The sequence below is a fragment of the Pongo pygmaeus genome, chromosome 5 (assembly GCF_028885625.2).
Source record: "Pongo pygmaeus isolate AG05252 chromosome 5, NHGRI_mPonPyg2-v2.0_pri, whole genome shotgun sequence".
Classification (NCBI taxonomy): Eukaryota; Metazoa; Chordata; class Mammalia; order Primates; family Hominidae; genus Pongo; species Pongo pygmaeus.
Genome location: NC_072378.2, coordinates 160,555,904 through 160,570,780, shown reverse-complemented (window position 1 = coordinate 160,570,780; position 14,877 = coordinate 160,555,904). Strand labels below are relative to the sequence as shown.

The 14,877-nt window shown below is 47.5% G+C and overlaps 1 protein-coding gene across 1 annotated transcript in view; it reads right to left on the bottom strand.

Moving 5' to 3' along the window:
• IGF2R (insulin like growth factor 2 receptor) overlaps positions 1-14,401 on the bottom strand; it is a 138,242-nt gene extending 123,841 nt beyond the window's left edge. The window contains exon 1 of the mRNA XM_054490429.2: positions 14,082-14,401. Within this exon, the coding sequence (XP_054346404.2) occupies positions 14,082-14,230 (149 nt within the window). The 5' untranslated portion in view covers positions 14,231-14,401. The remainder of the gene's footprint in view (positions 1-14,081) is intronic.
• Between the last annotated feature and the right edge of the window lie 476 nt (positions 14,402-14,877).

Here is a 14,877-nt window from a genome sequence, read left to right as displayed (position 1 = left end):
TGCTCCTGACTGTAACCTCACTGCTTCTGCTGAAACTATCTTGGAGAACTGCAGTCAGTCCACGCCTGTTCAGAAGCACAGAGGTTCCATTTTAAACTCATTTGCTTGAAATTTCATAATATCCTGAAAGGTGTTGGCAGATTACCAATTAGAAGGAAGCACACAAGTAACAGACTGTCAGCCAACCCAGAGACAGGAAGGTGTTTCTACTTTCCTGCTACTGTTCCAGCAAGGGCCGCATTCAAAACCCACCCTGGTCAAGACGAAACCAATCGAGGGGCAGCAATGAAGAAGTGACTCTAACCCCAGGCCGACACAGCTGCCTAGAGTTCAAAAAGCTTAAAACAGAGATGCAGAGCCACCTCCACTGAGTGAGTTCTAAACGTCTGTCCAAAAATGAAAAAGAAAAAATTCAAAATACAATGTCATAGGGATACAGATATAGAATATCTTTAAATTGACACTGGTATCTTAATATGACACCTCTCAGAGTTTTCATATATGCCATCACTGAATGCTTGCAAAACCACAATAGCTTGCAAGATGTAATTTGGAGTTCTTTCCTTTTAAAAATAGCTAGCATCTGAAGTATGTAAAATTCTATGATCAAAATATATGGTATGCTCAATCTCTTAAAGAAAAAAAACTTAGAAAACTGGGTTCCTTCCCTTCAACACAAAACATCTCCATGAAGTATCACTCTGTCCCTTCCTCATTTATTGCCATATATCCAAACTCTTTTAAAACATATCTTAGTTTCCTCAGTCCCTGTAAACCTTAGGGTTATGCTAATGGTCATGTAACTATTAAACATTTTATTACTGGCCTGCAACATAAAGCAAGATAAAGGCAGGATGGGGTCAGTGATAATAAAAGTAGGCATGTGTGAATCTGTAATTTGGTTTCCTTAAAAGACAGAAACCCAGTTGGAGACACATAAGTGAAATTCTCATAACAAGATACGTGGTCACTAGCTAGAGAAATGTTTCTCTGAGTCTATAGCAAGCAACAAATCTAACACATTGGAGACAAAGAGAATGTGAAGTGTTTCCAACCTGAACATTCAAAAAAGATTTTCCTACTTTCAACATGCACGCAAGTCTTCTAACAGAATATTCAAGAAATCACCTGGCTCACTACTGCCCCTCAACACTATCAGACAGTGTTTCAGCTCATACATATCCAGCACAGTCACCTTCAGAAATCCAGACCAGTCTCCTAAACTAAGGAGGAAGGGAAAAAACAGCAAGGAAGAGGAGCAAGGAGGCAGGGTTCCCACACTGGACCTTGGCAGCAGAACGTCAAGAGCCTAAGGTAACCACTGTCGTCAACAACTTGCTGTTGCCTACACTAAAAGAGAAACACTCTGATTTACGTGAAGACTCCTACCCCGAGCTGAAGGCTGGGGAAGCACATGAGTTTGACACAGCATGACCAGAGCTTATATAGGAAGTACTTCACTTCCTATTCTAACAAACCCACAAAGCTGTGGACAAAGATACAGGGCCGACAAATACAAATAAATAGAAGCAGGGAAATGCCAAACATCAGCCTTTGGTTTTCCCTGAGAGGTATGCAGGGTCTGGAAGGAAGCCCGGTGTATGGAGAGGGATCCGGCTGGAAGCCCTAAGTCAAACATGACATCTAAGTTGATGTCAGAACCCAGGGAACCAGGGCAGGCAATGGGGACCGCGTAACAGAGGTCACTTGGAATAGAGAGGGGGCACGCTACCCTAAGAAAGGTGCCATGAAGGGCCTGGGCCAGATTCCTGCCCCAGCGCTGACCAACAGGCTGTGTGAGACACAATCTCTCCCAGCTCAACTTCCTCAACAAAACTCGGCTAGCCTACAAGGTCATTGTGAGGAAAAAACCACCACCAGGAACACAGAGCTATCGAAACAGACTGTGATCTAAAGCTTTCATCTGAATCCAGAGAGAGATGTGGACTGCTTGAAAACTAAGTTTACAAAAAAAGGTGAGTTGTCTGGGGGCGGGGGGCGCCCTCTGAAAGGAGTGTCACATGACACTGGCAAGGAACTAGAGGGAGAGCCGGGCAGGCCCCTGTCTGGAGGCATCTCCTAGGAGCTGATGAAGACAGAGACACATGCACTCAGAAAAACACACACTCAGACACACACACTTGCACTCACACACTCATGCACTCACACACGCACTCATGCACACATACACACTCAACTGCCTCCTGGGACTTCTCAGGACAAGCATGCCGCTCTGGGCCTGCCCACCCTGCACCATCCACAGCAGAGACAGGTGAGTCCAGAGCTTCCAGCAGAAGAGTGGCAGGGGAAACAGAACAAGTGCAAACACACCAGGGCGTGGTATTCCCAGGCGGTGGGCAAGTGCCCTCCACAACAGAAAGCTACCACAAAAATGGCCGGTCCTCTCTGCTAGCCTTGGCTCAGATCAACTCAACACTACAGGATGCAGGCCAGTATTTCAACCCTAAACCCTGCTCCGTGATGATTTTCTTCCAATCAGAGCAATTACCTGGGTGGTCTCATACTTTGCTCCTCATGTATAAAGAAGAGCTAAACTCTTCATGTATAAAGAAGATGGGCTAAACTCCCTGCTTTGCCATGTGGATGTCTGAGGTCAACTGCCTTTAAGGACAATCCAGCCCCCCACGCAGAATTCAGACCTTAATGTTCAGCCCCCTACTCTCCCTGTCACCAAGGTCCCAGAAAACCCTCCCAGACCCAGGGCCCTTCCTGGAGTGTGCAAACTACAAGGGAAGGTGGGCCTTTCTAAAAAACCTGCGGGCTGTCAGCTCGGCTGGCTGGCCCACGATGCTAATGAGGCCACCGCCAGGTGACGGCTCCTCACAAAGGCCAATCAGATGGACACAGGAGAGAAGCCCCTGCTTTGAAGATGCTGGAGCCAAACATCAGACAGCAGAGGCTCCGCAAAGCCTAACACCCAGCTGAGGCTGCCCCTCTCCACCTTCTTACAGACTCAGAACGGACAGCCTAGGGAGGTCCCAGTGAGGTCCGTGACCTTGTCTCCAGTCACAAATTCACAAAGTGGCCAAGCCCATGTTAGAAAGAGGCCTGTCCTGCTCCAGAGCTCATGCTATCTCCATCGCAGCCTAAAGGCAACCTGAAGAGGAAAAGCAGCTACCGTGCTCAACTGCAACGCTCACCTAGGGATCTCACAGTTCCCTAAGGCAATCCAAGCAATCAAATCTTCCATGTGCCTTTCTTTCTTTCTTTCTTTTTTTGAGACAGAGTCTCGCTGTGTTGCCCAGGCTGTAGTGCAGTGGTGCGATCTCGGCTCACTGCAAGCTCCGCCTCCCAGGTTCACGCCATTCTCCTGCCACAGCCTCCCGAGTAGCTGGGACTACAGGAGCCCACCACCGCACCCATCTAAGTTTTTTTGTATTTTTAGTAGAGACGGGGTTTCACCGTGGTCTCGATCTCCTGACCTTGTGATCTGACCGCCTCGGCCTCCCAAAGTGCTGGGATTACAGGCATGAGCCACAGCGCCGGCTCATGTGCCTTTCAATCCACCAATCTACTGAAATCCTCAAGGGCTCTGGCTTTTACCCAGAGGGAGCCCAAAGTCCCACAGCCTCTGTGACCTGGCCACAGCTAGTCCTCGATGCTCTCTGGCCCCTCCCTCCATTCTCCCAGTGGCTCAGCCCACCCAGACACACTGGGCCCTTAGCCACCTCTCAACCAAGTCAGACATGCTTCCCACTGGGTCTGACATGCAGGCCCCCCATCAGGGTGCCTGGTTCACTCCCTCACTTCCAGCCTCTTACAGAAAGGCCTGGGGACAGCGGACTCTCCGATAAAACAGCCCCATCCCCGGGGCCCAACCCCCGACTCTGCCACCAGCTCTCCTCTCCCTCTGCATGTCCAGCAAAGTCAAGGCCATGAGCTCACGCTGCCTGTCACTCTAAAGGGGTGACTCTAAAAAGACAGAAAAGAGAGAAGTGGTGGCATAACTGACACTTCAAGAGCAGAGACCAGGTGGAGGGAGGGTGCCTCAGGGGAACAATGAGGGTGACTCACTGGAGTCTCAGGCTTGCCACTTCTAGGAAACCCGCTTCTTTAGCGCTTCTATTCTGGTGGCTTGGCACTCTATTTGCAGGCCAGGGTGGGGCGCAGGGAGTGCTGGCGGAGTTTTTTAAAGTACTAAACAGCTGTTTTAAAATGTATAACTGATTCTGGAGTACAGATAACCATGCAGATAGCAAAGAGTTAATTTTACACACACTCAAAATCCAATGGTGGGTCTGCTCTGAAGGAGCTCTCTCCTCCTCCCAGCACACAGCAGGCATGAAGAAGGTGGCAGCCCTGATGGCAAGACCCTCCTGACCTTCCCTCTAGGCCACAGCCCACAGGCAACTCAACTGCAAAGGACAGTTTTTGCTGTCACACATTCCTGAAAACAGAGCTCGGGCCAGTACTTCCACCATCCCCCTCACTTCCTACACCTCTCCCTGTGAGGGACAACACTCCTAGGATCTGCTTCCTCTTCCAGGACAACTTGCCCTCCAGATGTACTGAATAATGGTTGCCCCCAGGGGATCGAAAAGCACACAAAAGGAAAAAGAAAACTCCCACCAAAGGTCTCCAGCTGGCTGAAGGGCCAGGTTCACAGAGCGCCTGGGATTTTCCCCACCCTGGAGGATTCACAGGGAAGTGCCCCTCTGCCCTGGCCAACACGGACACAAAAATAGGCTTATGACACATTGCTTTGGGCACCTCGAAAATCTAAGCCACCGTACTTTTTTTTTTTTTAAGTTGCACAGTAAGGTGGAATTTATGAAGCACTTTCACATCTAAGCCACTGGCCTGGACACTTCTGATTCCACCTACAACAGCACCCATTCCTCCACCCTCCAGGGAGGCCTGGAGAGGCCTAAGTGAGGACAGGACCCCCCTGACCATGTGCAGAAGTTAGCTGAGACTTCCTGATCCTACCACAGGGAAACAGGGAGGATGGCTCTTCTTGCCCTGGAACCACGACAGCCCCCTTTCTCCCAGCCTAGCCTGGGACCAAGCCACCACACGCAGGAGGGTGACCCCCGGCCCCCACCCAAACTCCAGACCTCGAATTATCAAGCTCCTCATTGTTTGGGGGAATCTGAGTGAGGAAGGACTCCTCAAGGCTGCAAACCTCAGAACTGCAGAATTTGGGATGCAAAATGGACCCGAAAATCACGGAGTCCAGTGGCTTTGAAACTTTTTTAAACAGTGGAAACCTTTCTCATAAGGAAGCTTACGTGGAGTGCCAATCATGAAACAGATGAAGAAGAAATGCTCTCTGGTTGAGGCAAAAACCCCAAGACACTAATGGAGAGCTCTGGGAGGCCGAGAAACAGGTTATAAAAATAAATCCCTGATGTAAGGTAGCATCTGTAACTTACAGATAAAGCAACTGCTACCACTACAGCACCAATGAACACCGAGGACGTGCCAGGCATTCAAATGTCTTCCAATTCCCACACCTAGCCTACAACACGGTTAGCATCCCACACCTAGCCTACAACACGGTTAGCATCCCACGCCTAGCCTACAACACGGTTAGCGTCCCACGCCTAGCCTACAACACGGTTAGCGTCCCACGCCTAGCCTACAACACGGTTAGCGTCCCACGCCTAGCCTACAACACGGTTAGCGTCCCACGCCTAGCCTACAACACGGTTAGCGTCCCACGCCTAGCCTACAAACATGGTTAGCATCCCACGCCTAGCCTACAAACATGGTTAGCATCCTGACTGGACACACATGGAAAGGAAGACCTCAGAGGTTCTGTGACTTGCCCAAGGCCTGTGAGGGGAGGAATCTGGATGCAAGCCCAGGAAAGTGACTTCCAAAACTAACTCCCTAATGAGAGGTTTTCAAGTAGGAAAGAGAGAAAGAAAACTAAGTCCCACCCCTCTTGAGGAGGAAAATGAGGTCTAGAGAAAAGAAGTCATTGGACACAGCCAACTCAACAATCCAGATCCCCCGTCTCAGGCCACACGCTGCCAGCAGCAATCAACAGGGGTTTAGCAGCTGTGTCTTGGCAGGAACAGCGCTTGGGGGTGACATTGGGAGGGTGGAAAGGACCTAAAGCGCCAAGAACAGCCACAGAGGCACATCCTGCCCATCCCCTAGTCTCCCCGAAAACAATCTACAGCCAAATTCCAACAACTGCTCCCAGCCCTACCCCAAGCAGCTGCACAAGGAGGCAGCCAAGGTCGGGTGGAAACCCACTGCAGAGTGCACGGTCAGGAGTCACCTGTCACTGCAAGGGCACCAGCACCATGCAATCATGGTGACAAACTCAAACCAAAGAAACTGGGCCCAAGGAAAAATAATTAATACAGCAATCAGAGCAGAACTTTAAGAGAGATCTTCAGAGGGTTGACAGAAGCTACAGCGTCCATGCAGAAAGAACAGGCAGCTGTGACTACACATCAGCTGAGATCCTGCAACAAAAGACAACAGGGAAGCAGAAGAGCATCTGAACCACGGGAGAACTGGTAAGCTGGGCGACAGCAGCAAACGACATCCGGCTACGTGCCTGTCCACAGCGGCAGCCAGATACAAATAATAAAAGCAACAGACAAGCCGAAGAAGAGTTAGGGCAAAGAAAAGCTGAACAGCACCATGAGTAACTTTGACCCAAACAGAGAACTTTTTCCAAACACATAATACCCTCCCAACTTGACTAAGTGTTAGGCCACAAGGGAAATGTCAGTAAGTTCCACCACATTTACCCGCACAATGGAAAAAATAAATTTAAAACCCCCAAAGTCCATTGACCTGAAAAAAACAAAAATCTAAAAATTTAGTGGGTCCACGAAGTTGAAACAGATAGAACTTTTGAATCCAAAAAGGAAATATACAAAATTGAAATATGGAGGAAAAAAAAGTATCTGAATCTATGAGTGGTATGGTACTCTGAAGAAAGAAACATGAAGCTTTAAATATATTTCTTAATTATGCAAAATGATTTAAAATAAAAGAGCTAAGCATTCAATTCAAACGAGAAACAGAAAAATGATGTAGAAGTTACTGAGTGGATAAATTAATAAAATTGCAAATAAATGGTGAAAAGATAAAAAAAACAAAACACTAGTTCTTTTGGAAAGACTTTAAAAAGATAAATAAGTCTTTAGTAAATATAATTTTAAAAAGTACACACAACTAAACATCAAGAATTTTTAAAATTTACCTAGAGCTATAGAGTATCAAAAATATGAGAGTAGCATGCTACTTATTAAATATGAATACACAATTAAAATGACAATTTTCTAGGAAAATAGAGATTACCAAAACTGGCCCAAGAAAAAGTAGAAAATCTGAATAGAAAAATAAACTAGATAAAACTGAAACCATAATCAAAAGTCCTCCCCGATGATATTCCACCTAAGAGCACCAGGCCCAGACAGTTTTACTGGTAAATTCTACCAAACTTTAAGAAACAGAAAATGTCCATCTTATATACAAACTGTTTCACCACATACAAAAATACTAAAAGCTAACTAGCTCCTTCCACAAAGCAAACATATTATTGATAACAAAATCCGTCAAGAACAGCAGAGCAAAAAAACTGTAGCCCAATCTTACTTAAAAACAGAGCTGTAAGCACATTTCATAAATTATTACTAAACAGAACTAGATATATTCATGGAAATAAATAAACTTTTACCCTTTTTGTGGTGTTATTTATATGTGTGTGTGTGCGTGTATATTATATATAACTATATATTATATATTATATTATATATAATATATATAATACATATATAATAAATATAATACATATATAATATATACATAATACATATATAATATGTATGTGTATATATATATTATATATATGTATGGGGTTTTTTTTCCATCTGGTTCCTGGCTGCTAACTTTCACAGTCCTAGTGTTGGTCTTTTGTTATAATGTTGGGTGTGTCAGGCCTCAGGAAACAATCTCTCCACCTGCCCCGAGGTAGGACTCTCATCTTCCCTGCTTTTGGACTGTGGGTCTTAAGATCCTCCCCAGTGAGGGTCCCACCCTATACCCGGGAGAAGAAATGCTGACCTCCTGAAGCTTCCATAAAAACTGGGTTGGGGGAGCTTCCAAATAGTGAATGCACGGCAATTCCTGGAGGGTAGTGAGGCAGGGAGGTCACAGAGGCTCCGCACCCCTTCCCCAATACCTCGCCCTACACATCTCTTCATCCGTATCCCTTGTAATATCCTCATAAACTGCTAATCATCAGTGTTTTCCTGAGTTCTGTAAGTCACTCTAGCAAATTAATCAGACCCAGAGAGGCACTGTGGGAACCCCAAATTGAAGCCAGTTGGTCAGAAGTTCCAGAGGCCCGGACTTGTGACTGGTGTGGGGTGGGGAGCGGTCTCGGGAACTGAGCCCCAAACCTGTGGCATCTGACATTATCTCCAGGTAGACAGGGTCAGGAATTGAATTGGCCAGGGGTCACTGCTTGGTGCCTGGGTAAAAACCGCCACACATTTGATCACAGAAGTCTTCTGTGTTGATGACTGTTCATGGAATGAGAGCAAAGGAAAAATATGGTTTGAGTTTTCTTCAAACATCATATATAAATATTAAACCACAAAAATTGATCCTAGAGTTAAGGAATCAAAGTTAAAACCAAAAAACTTCTAGAGGCAGACACAGGAGAAAATCTTTGAGACCTTGGGGTAGGCCAGTGGTTCTCAATTGGATGTGATTTGGCCCCCTCCCCTCCAGGGCCTTTGATATGTCTGGAGACATTTTTATTTGTTACCACCCGGGGAGGGGAGTGGTAGAGTATAGTCTTGGCATCTAGTGAGTAGACGCCAGGAATGCTGGCTGACATCCTACAATGCCCAGGATAACCCTCCAAACAAAAAATTACCCAGGTCAAATGTCACTAGTTTTAAGGTTGATTTCTTAAGCTACCAAAAGCACAAACCATAAAAAGTTATAGTCCATCAAATTTTTTTTAAATCTGTTCTTCAAAGGATATCACTGAGAAAATTTAAAGGCAAGGCAAAGACTGAAATACCTTACACATATCTAAGAAAGAACTTGTACCCAGAAGACATGAGGAGCTCTTAAAGCTCAATAAGGAGAAGAACCCAAAAACAATTTTTAAGGGGTAAAAGGGACAAAATATGATTTTTAAAGGACACTACAAAAAATATCCAAATAGTAAGCACATGATAATGGTGAACATCATCCAGGATTCCAATAAATACAAGAAAAGATGTTCCTTTCTTGCTCAACATCATGAGTCAGCAGAGAGATGAAAACTGAAACCACACTGAGCCATACAACTCCACTTGAATGGCTAAACCTAAGACTGGCAGGTGTTGACAAGGATATAGAACTGGAACTCTCATACATCACTGGTGGAAATGCAAAATTGCAATTCGGTATTACAGTTTGGTGGTTCCCATGAAGTCAAACAGCTGCTACGCCCACCTCCTCATACACCATTCATGACCAGTTACCGCATTAGCAAGAGCTCTCTGTGGCTAGGACAATCAAAAGAAGAAAAGAAAGAAGAAAAAGAACAGCACCTGCAAAGTGATAAGCTACTCTCTGCCACTAGGCTCAGTTCTAGAGACTGCTCAATTCTTTCCCCAATACAATAGTTTATATACCAAGATCAAAATAGAGAAGGGAACATCTCAATTATTCCTCTCAGCCCCATCTTTTAAAAATCCCTCTCTATGAAATGCTGATAAAAGATGTGAGGCCCAACTCAGGCATTCATTTCCTGGGAATCTGTCAGGATGCTGTTCTGAGAATTAATCCATGAGATCTAATGTAACCATAATTAACAACCTTAGGCTTCCACATACACTTACTGTTGAAAGAAATGCACACACACAAATGGATGTGACCCAGGTTTAACATGTGGCTCAAATTAGGCATATAAGCACTGTTCCTTTGGAAAAATTACAGCGAAAAAAAAATCTCCTTAGAGACAGTAACTAAACCAACCTCAACTCCCAGCTGGCTTCATTATTCTCTTGTCCTCAATATAAAAAAAACTTCCTAGCATTTATACCTAAACAATTTGGGGAAAACTTGTCCTGTATAAATTTTGAAGTTCTTAACTACCTTAAATCTAACCATCCCAATGCATTATTCTATCATTAATGCACACTGTTAAGACCTCACCCATTAAGCATCTTGTTAACACCTAACTAAAGGGTGGAAACTTGCATATTACATATATAATACGACATCTTACAAAGTTTAAAGCATATGGTAATAAGTAAAGCTACTGACAAGCTGAGATCACTTTAGACACTGTTGCTGGTTTTGCATGGCCTGGCCTCTGCTCCTCTCCTCCTGAATGCCCTCTTCTTGCTCTACTGTTCCCGCCCTCTACTGACCTTCAGCACTCCTTCCTACCCCAGGTCTTCTCTACAGGCCAGTCCCACAGCCTATCACACTAGCCTCAGAAACAAGTTTTCTACTAACTTTGTACTAGCAATATCACCTCCCAAGAAATACCTGCATAAGAATCATTAACTTCTAACTCAGCACAGGGATCACCTGGCAAGTAATCCACTTGACACTTGAAAAATGCTTTGCCGAATCTCTCCAAAAAACCATGCACTTATTTAAAGCGCTGCTTCAAGCCAGATACACTTTGGGAAATTTGCCTTTGTCGTGCCTGTTGTTCAACGCACAACTCAGAGGGCAGGCCCCTCTACGTGCATGGACACAGTTAAAGCTGCTGCTGAAATGGTGCTGTCTCCTTCATCCCTCCCAATAACTAACTGCACCAGGAACAGCACCCCATCCCAGGAGTGCTCAGAGCCAAAGGTCACCTTGAAGCTTTGCCCCCACAAGGTGCCTGGCAGGCACCCCTGAAGCAGGCCCGCATGTCCCTCTTTTGGTCTAAGCGACTGCAGATGAGAAATATTCTCTCTAGGTTCTAGAGAGCTGGGCTTGGGAGGAGAGGTTGTTTTCCTGGAAATCCAACTCCATCTTTTAGAGACAAAGAGAATTTACGGCTAGAATTCTGTTAAAGCCATATGGTGTCTGGGCACTCCAAAACCTTTGCAAGGATAATGACTTTCTGGGGGCCATACAATGAACAAGAATACTATCAACGGAAAAACACATTCCATGTATGAAATGACCAATTTACAAACATTTAGAATGTGATCCTTCTGTACATTTGGGACTGCCTCCGTGTGACCAAGCAGCAAAAACAAACGGGGACATTTGTAGGACTCGACTTTTCATGCTCACAGTGGAGACCTGGCCGAGTTATTTACATTTCAGCAAACTGATGCCCAGGAACAAAATTAAAATGGAGCTTAACACACCACACTTTGGTGACACTTGGTAAAATTTTTTGTATCAAATTAAAAAAAAATCGACTTACATTCCTATTCCTCAACTACATGCTACATTTACGGACATTTTAGCCAGTTCTATCTCATAAAAGTACAGATGACTGATACCTCCCCTGCCCCAAGAAAAGTTTTCAAAAAAGTATTTAAGGAGAGGTATCAATTTAAAACAGGAACATAAACCCAGCATGGTGGTGGCTCATGCCTGTAATCCCAACACTTTGGGAGGCTGACACAGGAAGATTACTTGAGGATAGGAGCTCGAGGCCAGCCTGGGCAACATAGCAACTCATCTCTATTAAAAATTTTTAAAAATATATAATAAGCCAAGTGGGGTGGCACACACCTGTAATCCCAGCTACACAGAAGGGTGAGGTGGAAGGACTGCCTGAGCCCAGGAGTTCACGACTGTAGTGAGCTATGACTGCACCACTGCACTTCTGCCTGGGCAACGCGGTGAGACCCTGCCTCAAAAAATTATAAAACAGGAACAGATAGGAAGTTCACTTTGCACATATTGGGTTTAAAGTAGAGATTGCAAGTGGCTCTGGAGAAGTCTGCATGTGCAACTACAGGGAAGTAACAGGGAAAGAGGTGGGTGAAAATCCATCTCTGAAATGACTGGCAGATTTGTCGTCCTAAGAAAATCTGGCAGAAAAATTAAACACAACTTTGAAGATATTCTAAGACTACAAAGGGCAGATCTTATTATATTCACAATGCATATCAACCTCAGAAACCTCTTCAGCATTCGCTAACTATGCCCACATGTGACAGTGGCCAGAAAAACGTAAAGATACAAAGGCCATTCCTACTAGACCAAGAGGCCGTGTTCCACCTGGAGATCAGGTTCGTGAACACAGGTTCAAGACACTGCCACGACTAACCTAATGCAAAAGTAAGGGTCCCATCAATCAGCCAAAGTATCAGTCTGCCCTTGAAGCCAACCTTAATCTTAACTGTGAAGAAACAAACTTCAATTTGTTAACAAGACCAAGACTTCAACCTCACTAGGCCAGCTGGGTTAATTTCTTATTGTATTTATTTATTTATTTTTGAGACAGGGCCTTGCTCTGTTGCCCAGACTAGAGTGCAACTCGACTCGATCACAACTCACTGCAACCTCGACCTCCGGTGCTAACGCTATCCTACCACCTCAGCCTCCCTTAAATGGGAGGACAGGAGTATGCCACCGCGCCCGGCTCTAATTTTCATATTTTTTGTAGAGACGGGGTTTTGTCATGTTGCTGAAGCTGGCCTCCAACTCCTGGACTCAAGTGACCCGCCCACCTCGGCCTTCCAAAGTGCTGGATTCCAGGCATGAGCCACCGCGCCCAGGCGAGTTAATTTCTTATTTTTGGTCACAGAAGCCATTATTCCAAAATGCCTTCCTCTAAATGTTGGTCTCAGCCTGACCTCGTTTAAGTTGCCACCATTTCTCTGTATCATGCTAGTTACTGGAGTAACTATGTATCTTAGGGTAGCTAACTGGTCTATAAACTAGTGTCACAAACTCTCCCTCCATCCACTCTTCCCCTTCCAAAAAAGGCAGCATAAAAAATATGGGCCTTTCCAAAGAGTTTCTATTGTGAGATCAGCCTCACCCTCCTTTGCCTAATTTCTGCATGTTCTGAACACAGGGGTGCTAATAAAACTATCTCTGACGCAAGGGAAAAATAAGAACCCCTCATAAACCCTACCACAAACTCCAAGTTCAGCCCAAAGCAGGCTCAACTTTGTTTCACTCTGAAAAGTAACTTGTAAAAGTAACTTGTAAAAGTAACAGTAACAGGGAGAAACTGTTGTCTGTTAAAAACTTTTCATCCTGCTTCCTTTTTACCAAAGTTTAAAAAAATAAACAAAAGCTGAATTTTCCATCATCCTAAACAGTCCAGAAAAGGATGGACAGAAAATTCCTGAAATTCGAAGTTCCCCAGGCCCTGGACTGCTAGCAGTTGTGGGAGGTGAACAGCCCTCGATGGGACTGATGGGTTATACAATCATGGTTCCCAGAGCAAGATCCACTAGAATAATCCACCCCGGAGACAATGACATCATGTGAGCAACCAGGCAGGAAGTTGGGCTCAGAGAAGTGAAGGGTCAAGTCTTGAAAGCTCACACTGGACGACACCCCCTGCCCCCAATCTAAAGAAGACAAAAGTCACCGCCTGCTAAAAAAAAAACAAACAAAAAAAAACTTTAAAGAGAAAATGAGCCCACGGGGGGAAATCAATCAGCAAATGAAACCACAAACACTCAACTCCAGGACCATTCCTGCGGGCTCCAACGCCCCGGTGAGCCTCTCCACACCGAGGGGCCTCACCGGTGCCCCGCTGGCGAGAAACTCTGATGCAAACGCCCAGCGGGAACAAAGCAAACTGGAGTTCCTGCCTCCAACTTTCCCGGACGCCCGGCCGCGCGAGGGCAGGCGCCGACCCCAAGGGCCAGAGCGACCGCTCCGCACAAAGCCACCCCCGATTCAGCGACAGCCACAAGTGGCCGGGCGCGGGGCTCCAGGACCGCCACGACCGCGTGTGCCCCCGCGCCCCCCGCCTGCGCACGGGACCCGGCGGGACTCCCAGACACCACGCAGGCAACTTTCCCTCGGGAACGGGGCGGACCCCGGCGCGGACCGGAGGCGACTTGGAGACCCCAGGAGCTCCTCGAGCGCTCCCCGCCCCCCACGCCGGCCGCTCGCCCCGGGCACCGCGAGCGGAGCCTGCGTCCGGGCGGGCCACCCACCTGCACAGCTCGGGGAACGGGGCGGCCTGGGCCTGCGTGGACCCCGGGGCAGCGACGAGCAGCAGCAGCTGCAGCAGGAGCAGAGAGCGCTGCGGGCGGCGGGCGGGCGCGGGCCCCAGGTGGGGGCTCCGGCCGGCGGCGGCCCCCATCGCGCCGGGCCCGGGCTGCGCGGCGGGCGCGAGGCTAGCGGCGCGCGACTGCTGGGGGCCGCGCCCGGGACGGGGTCGCGCCGCCAGGGCAAAGGCGGAGGTGGAGACGGAGCGGGTGCCCGAGGTGAGCGCGGCTCGACTGGGCTCGGCGACAGCTACAGCGGCAGCCCCGGAACCGCGTCACGTGACAGCCGCCCGGCACCGCCCCCCACCCCCGCCCCCCGCTCACGTGACTCCCTTGTTCAGGTGACCCCCGCCCGCCCCGGCTCCGCCCAGGCCCGGGTCACGTGAGCGCAGCGCGCGGGACAGGAAGCGGCGCGGGCGGGGCGCAGGCGCCAGGTGCTTCCCGGGGCCTGAGCCCCTCGGCGGGCTGGGCGCGGCGAGAGAGCCTAGCCGGGCCTCAGTTTCCCCTCCCACCGCGCCCTGCTGGATCGTGGCGGGTGCTTCCCAGCTTAGAGCAACTGTTCCCAACCTCGATCGACGAGTAGGGGAAAATAGGGAACTTGGATCAAAGTGCCAGGGAGGTAAATGCCTTAGCACAGCCTAGTGGCAGCGGATCCGTGGGGGATGGGAACACACTTTAATGCCCGTGGAGTCAAATCATAGGGGTTTCCCACCTTGGCCCGTCAGAGCCTCTCAGACCTTCT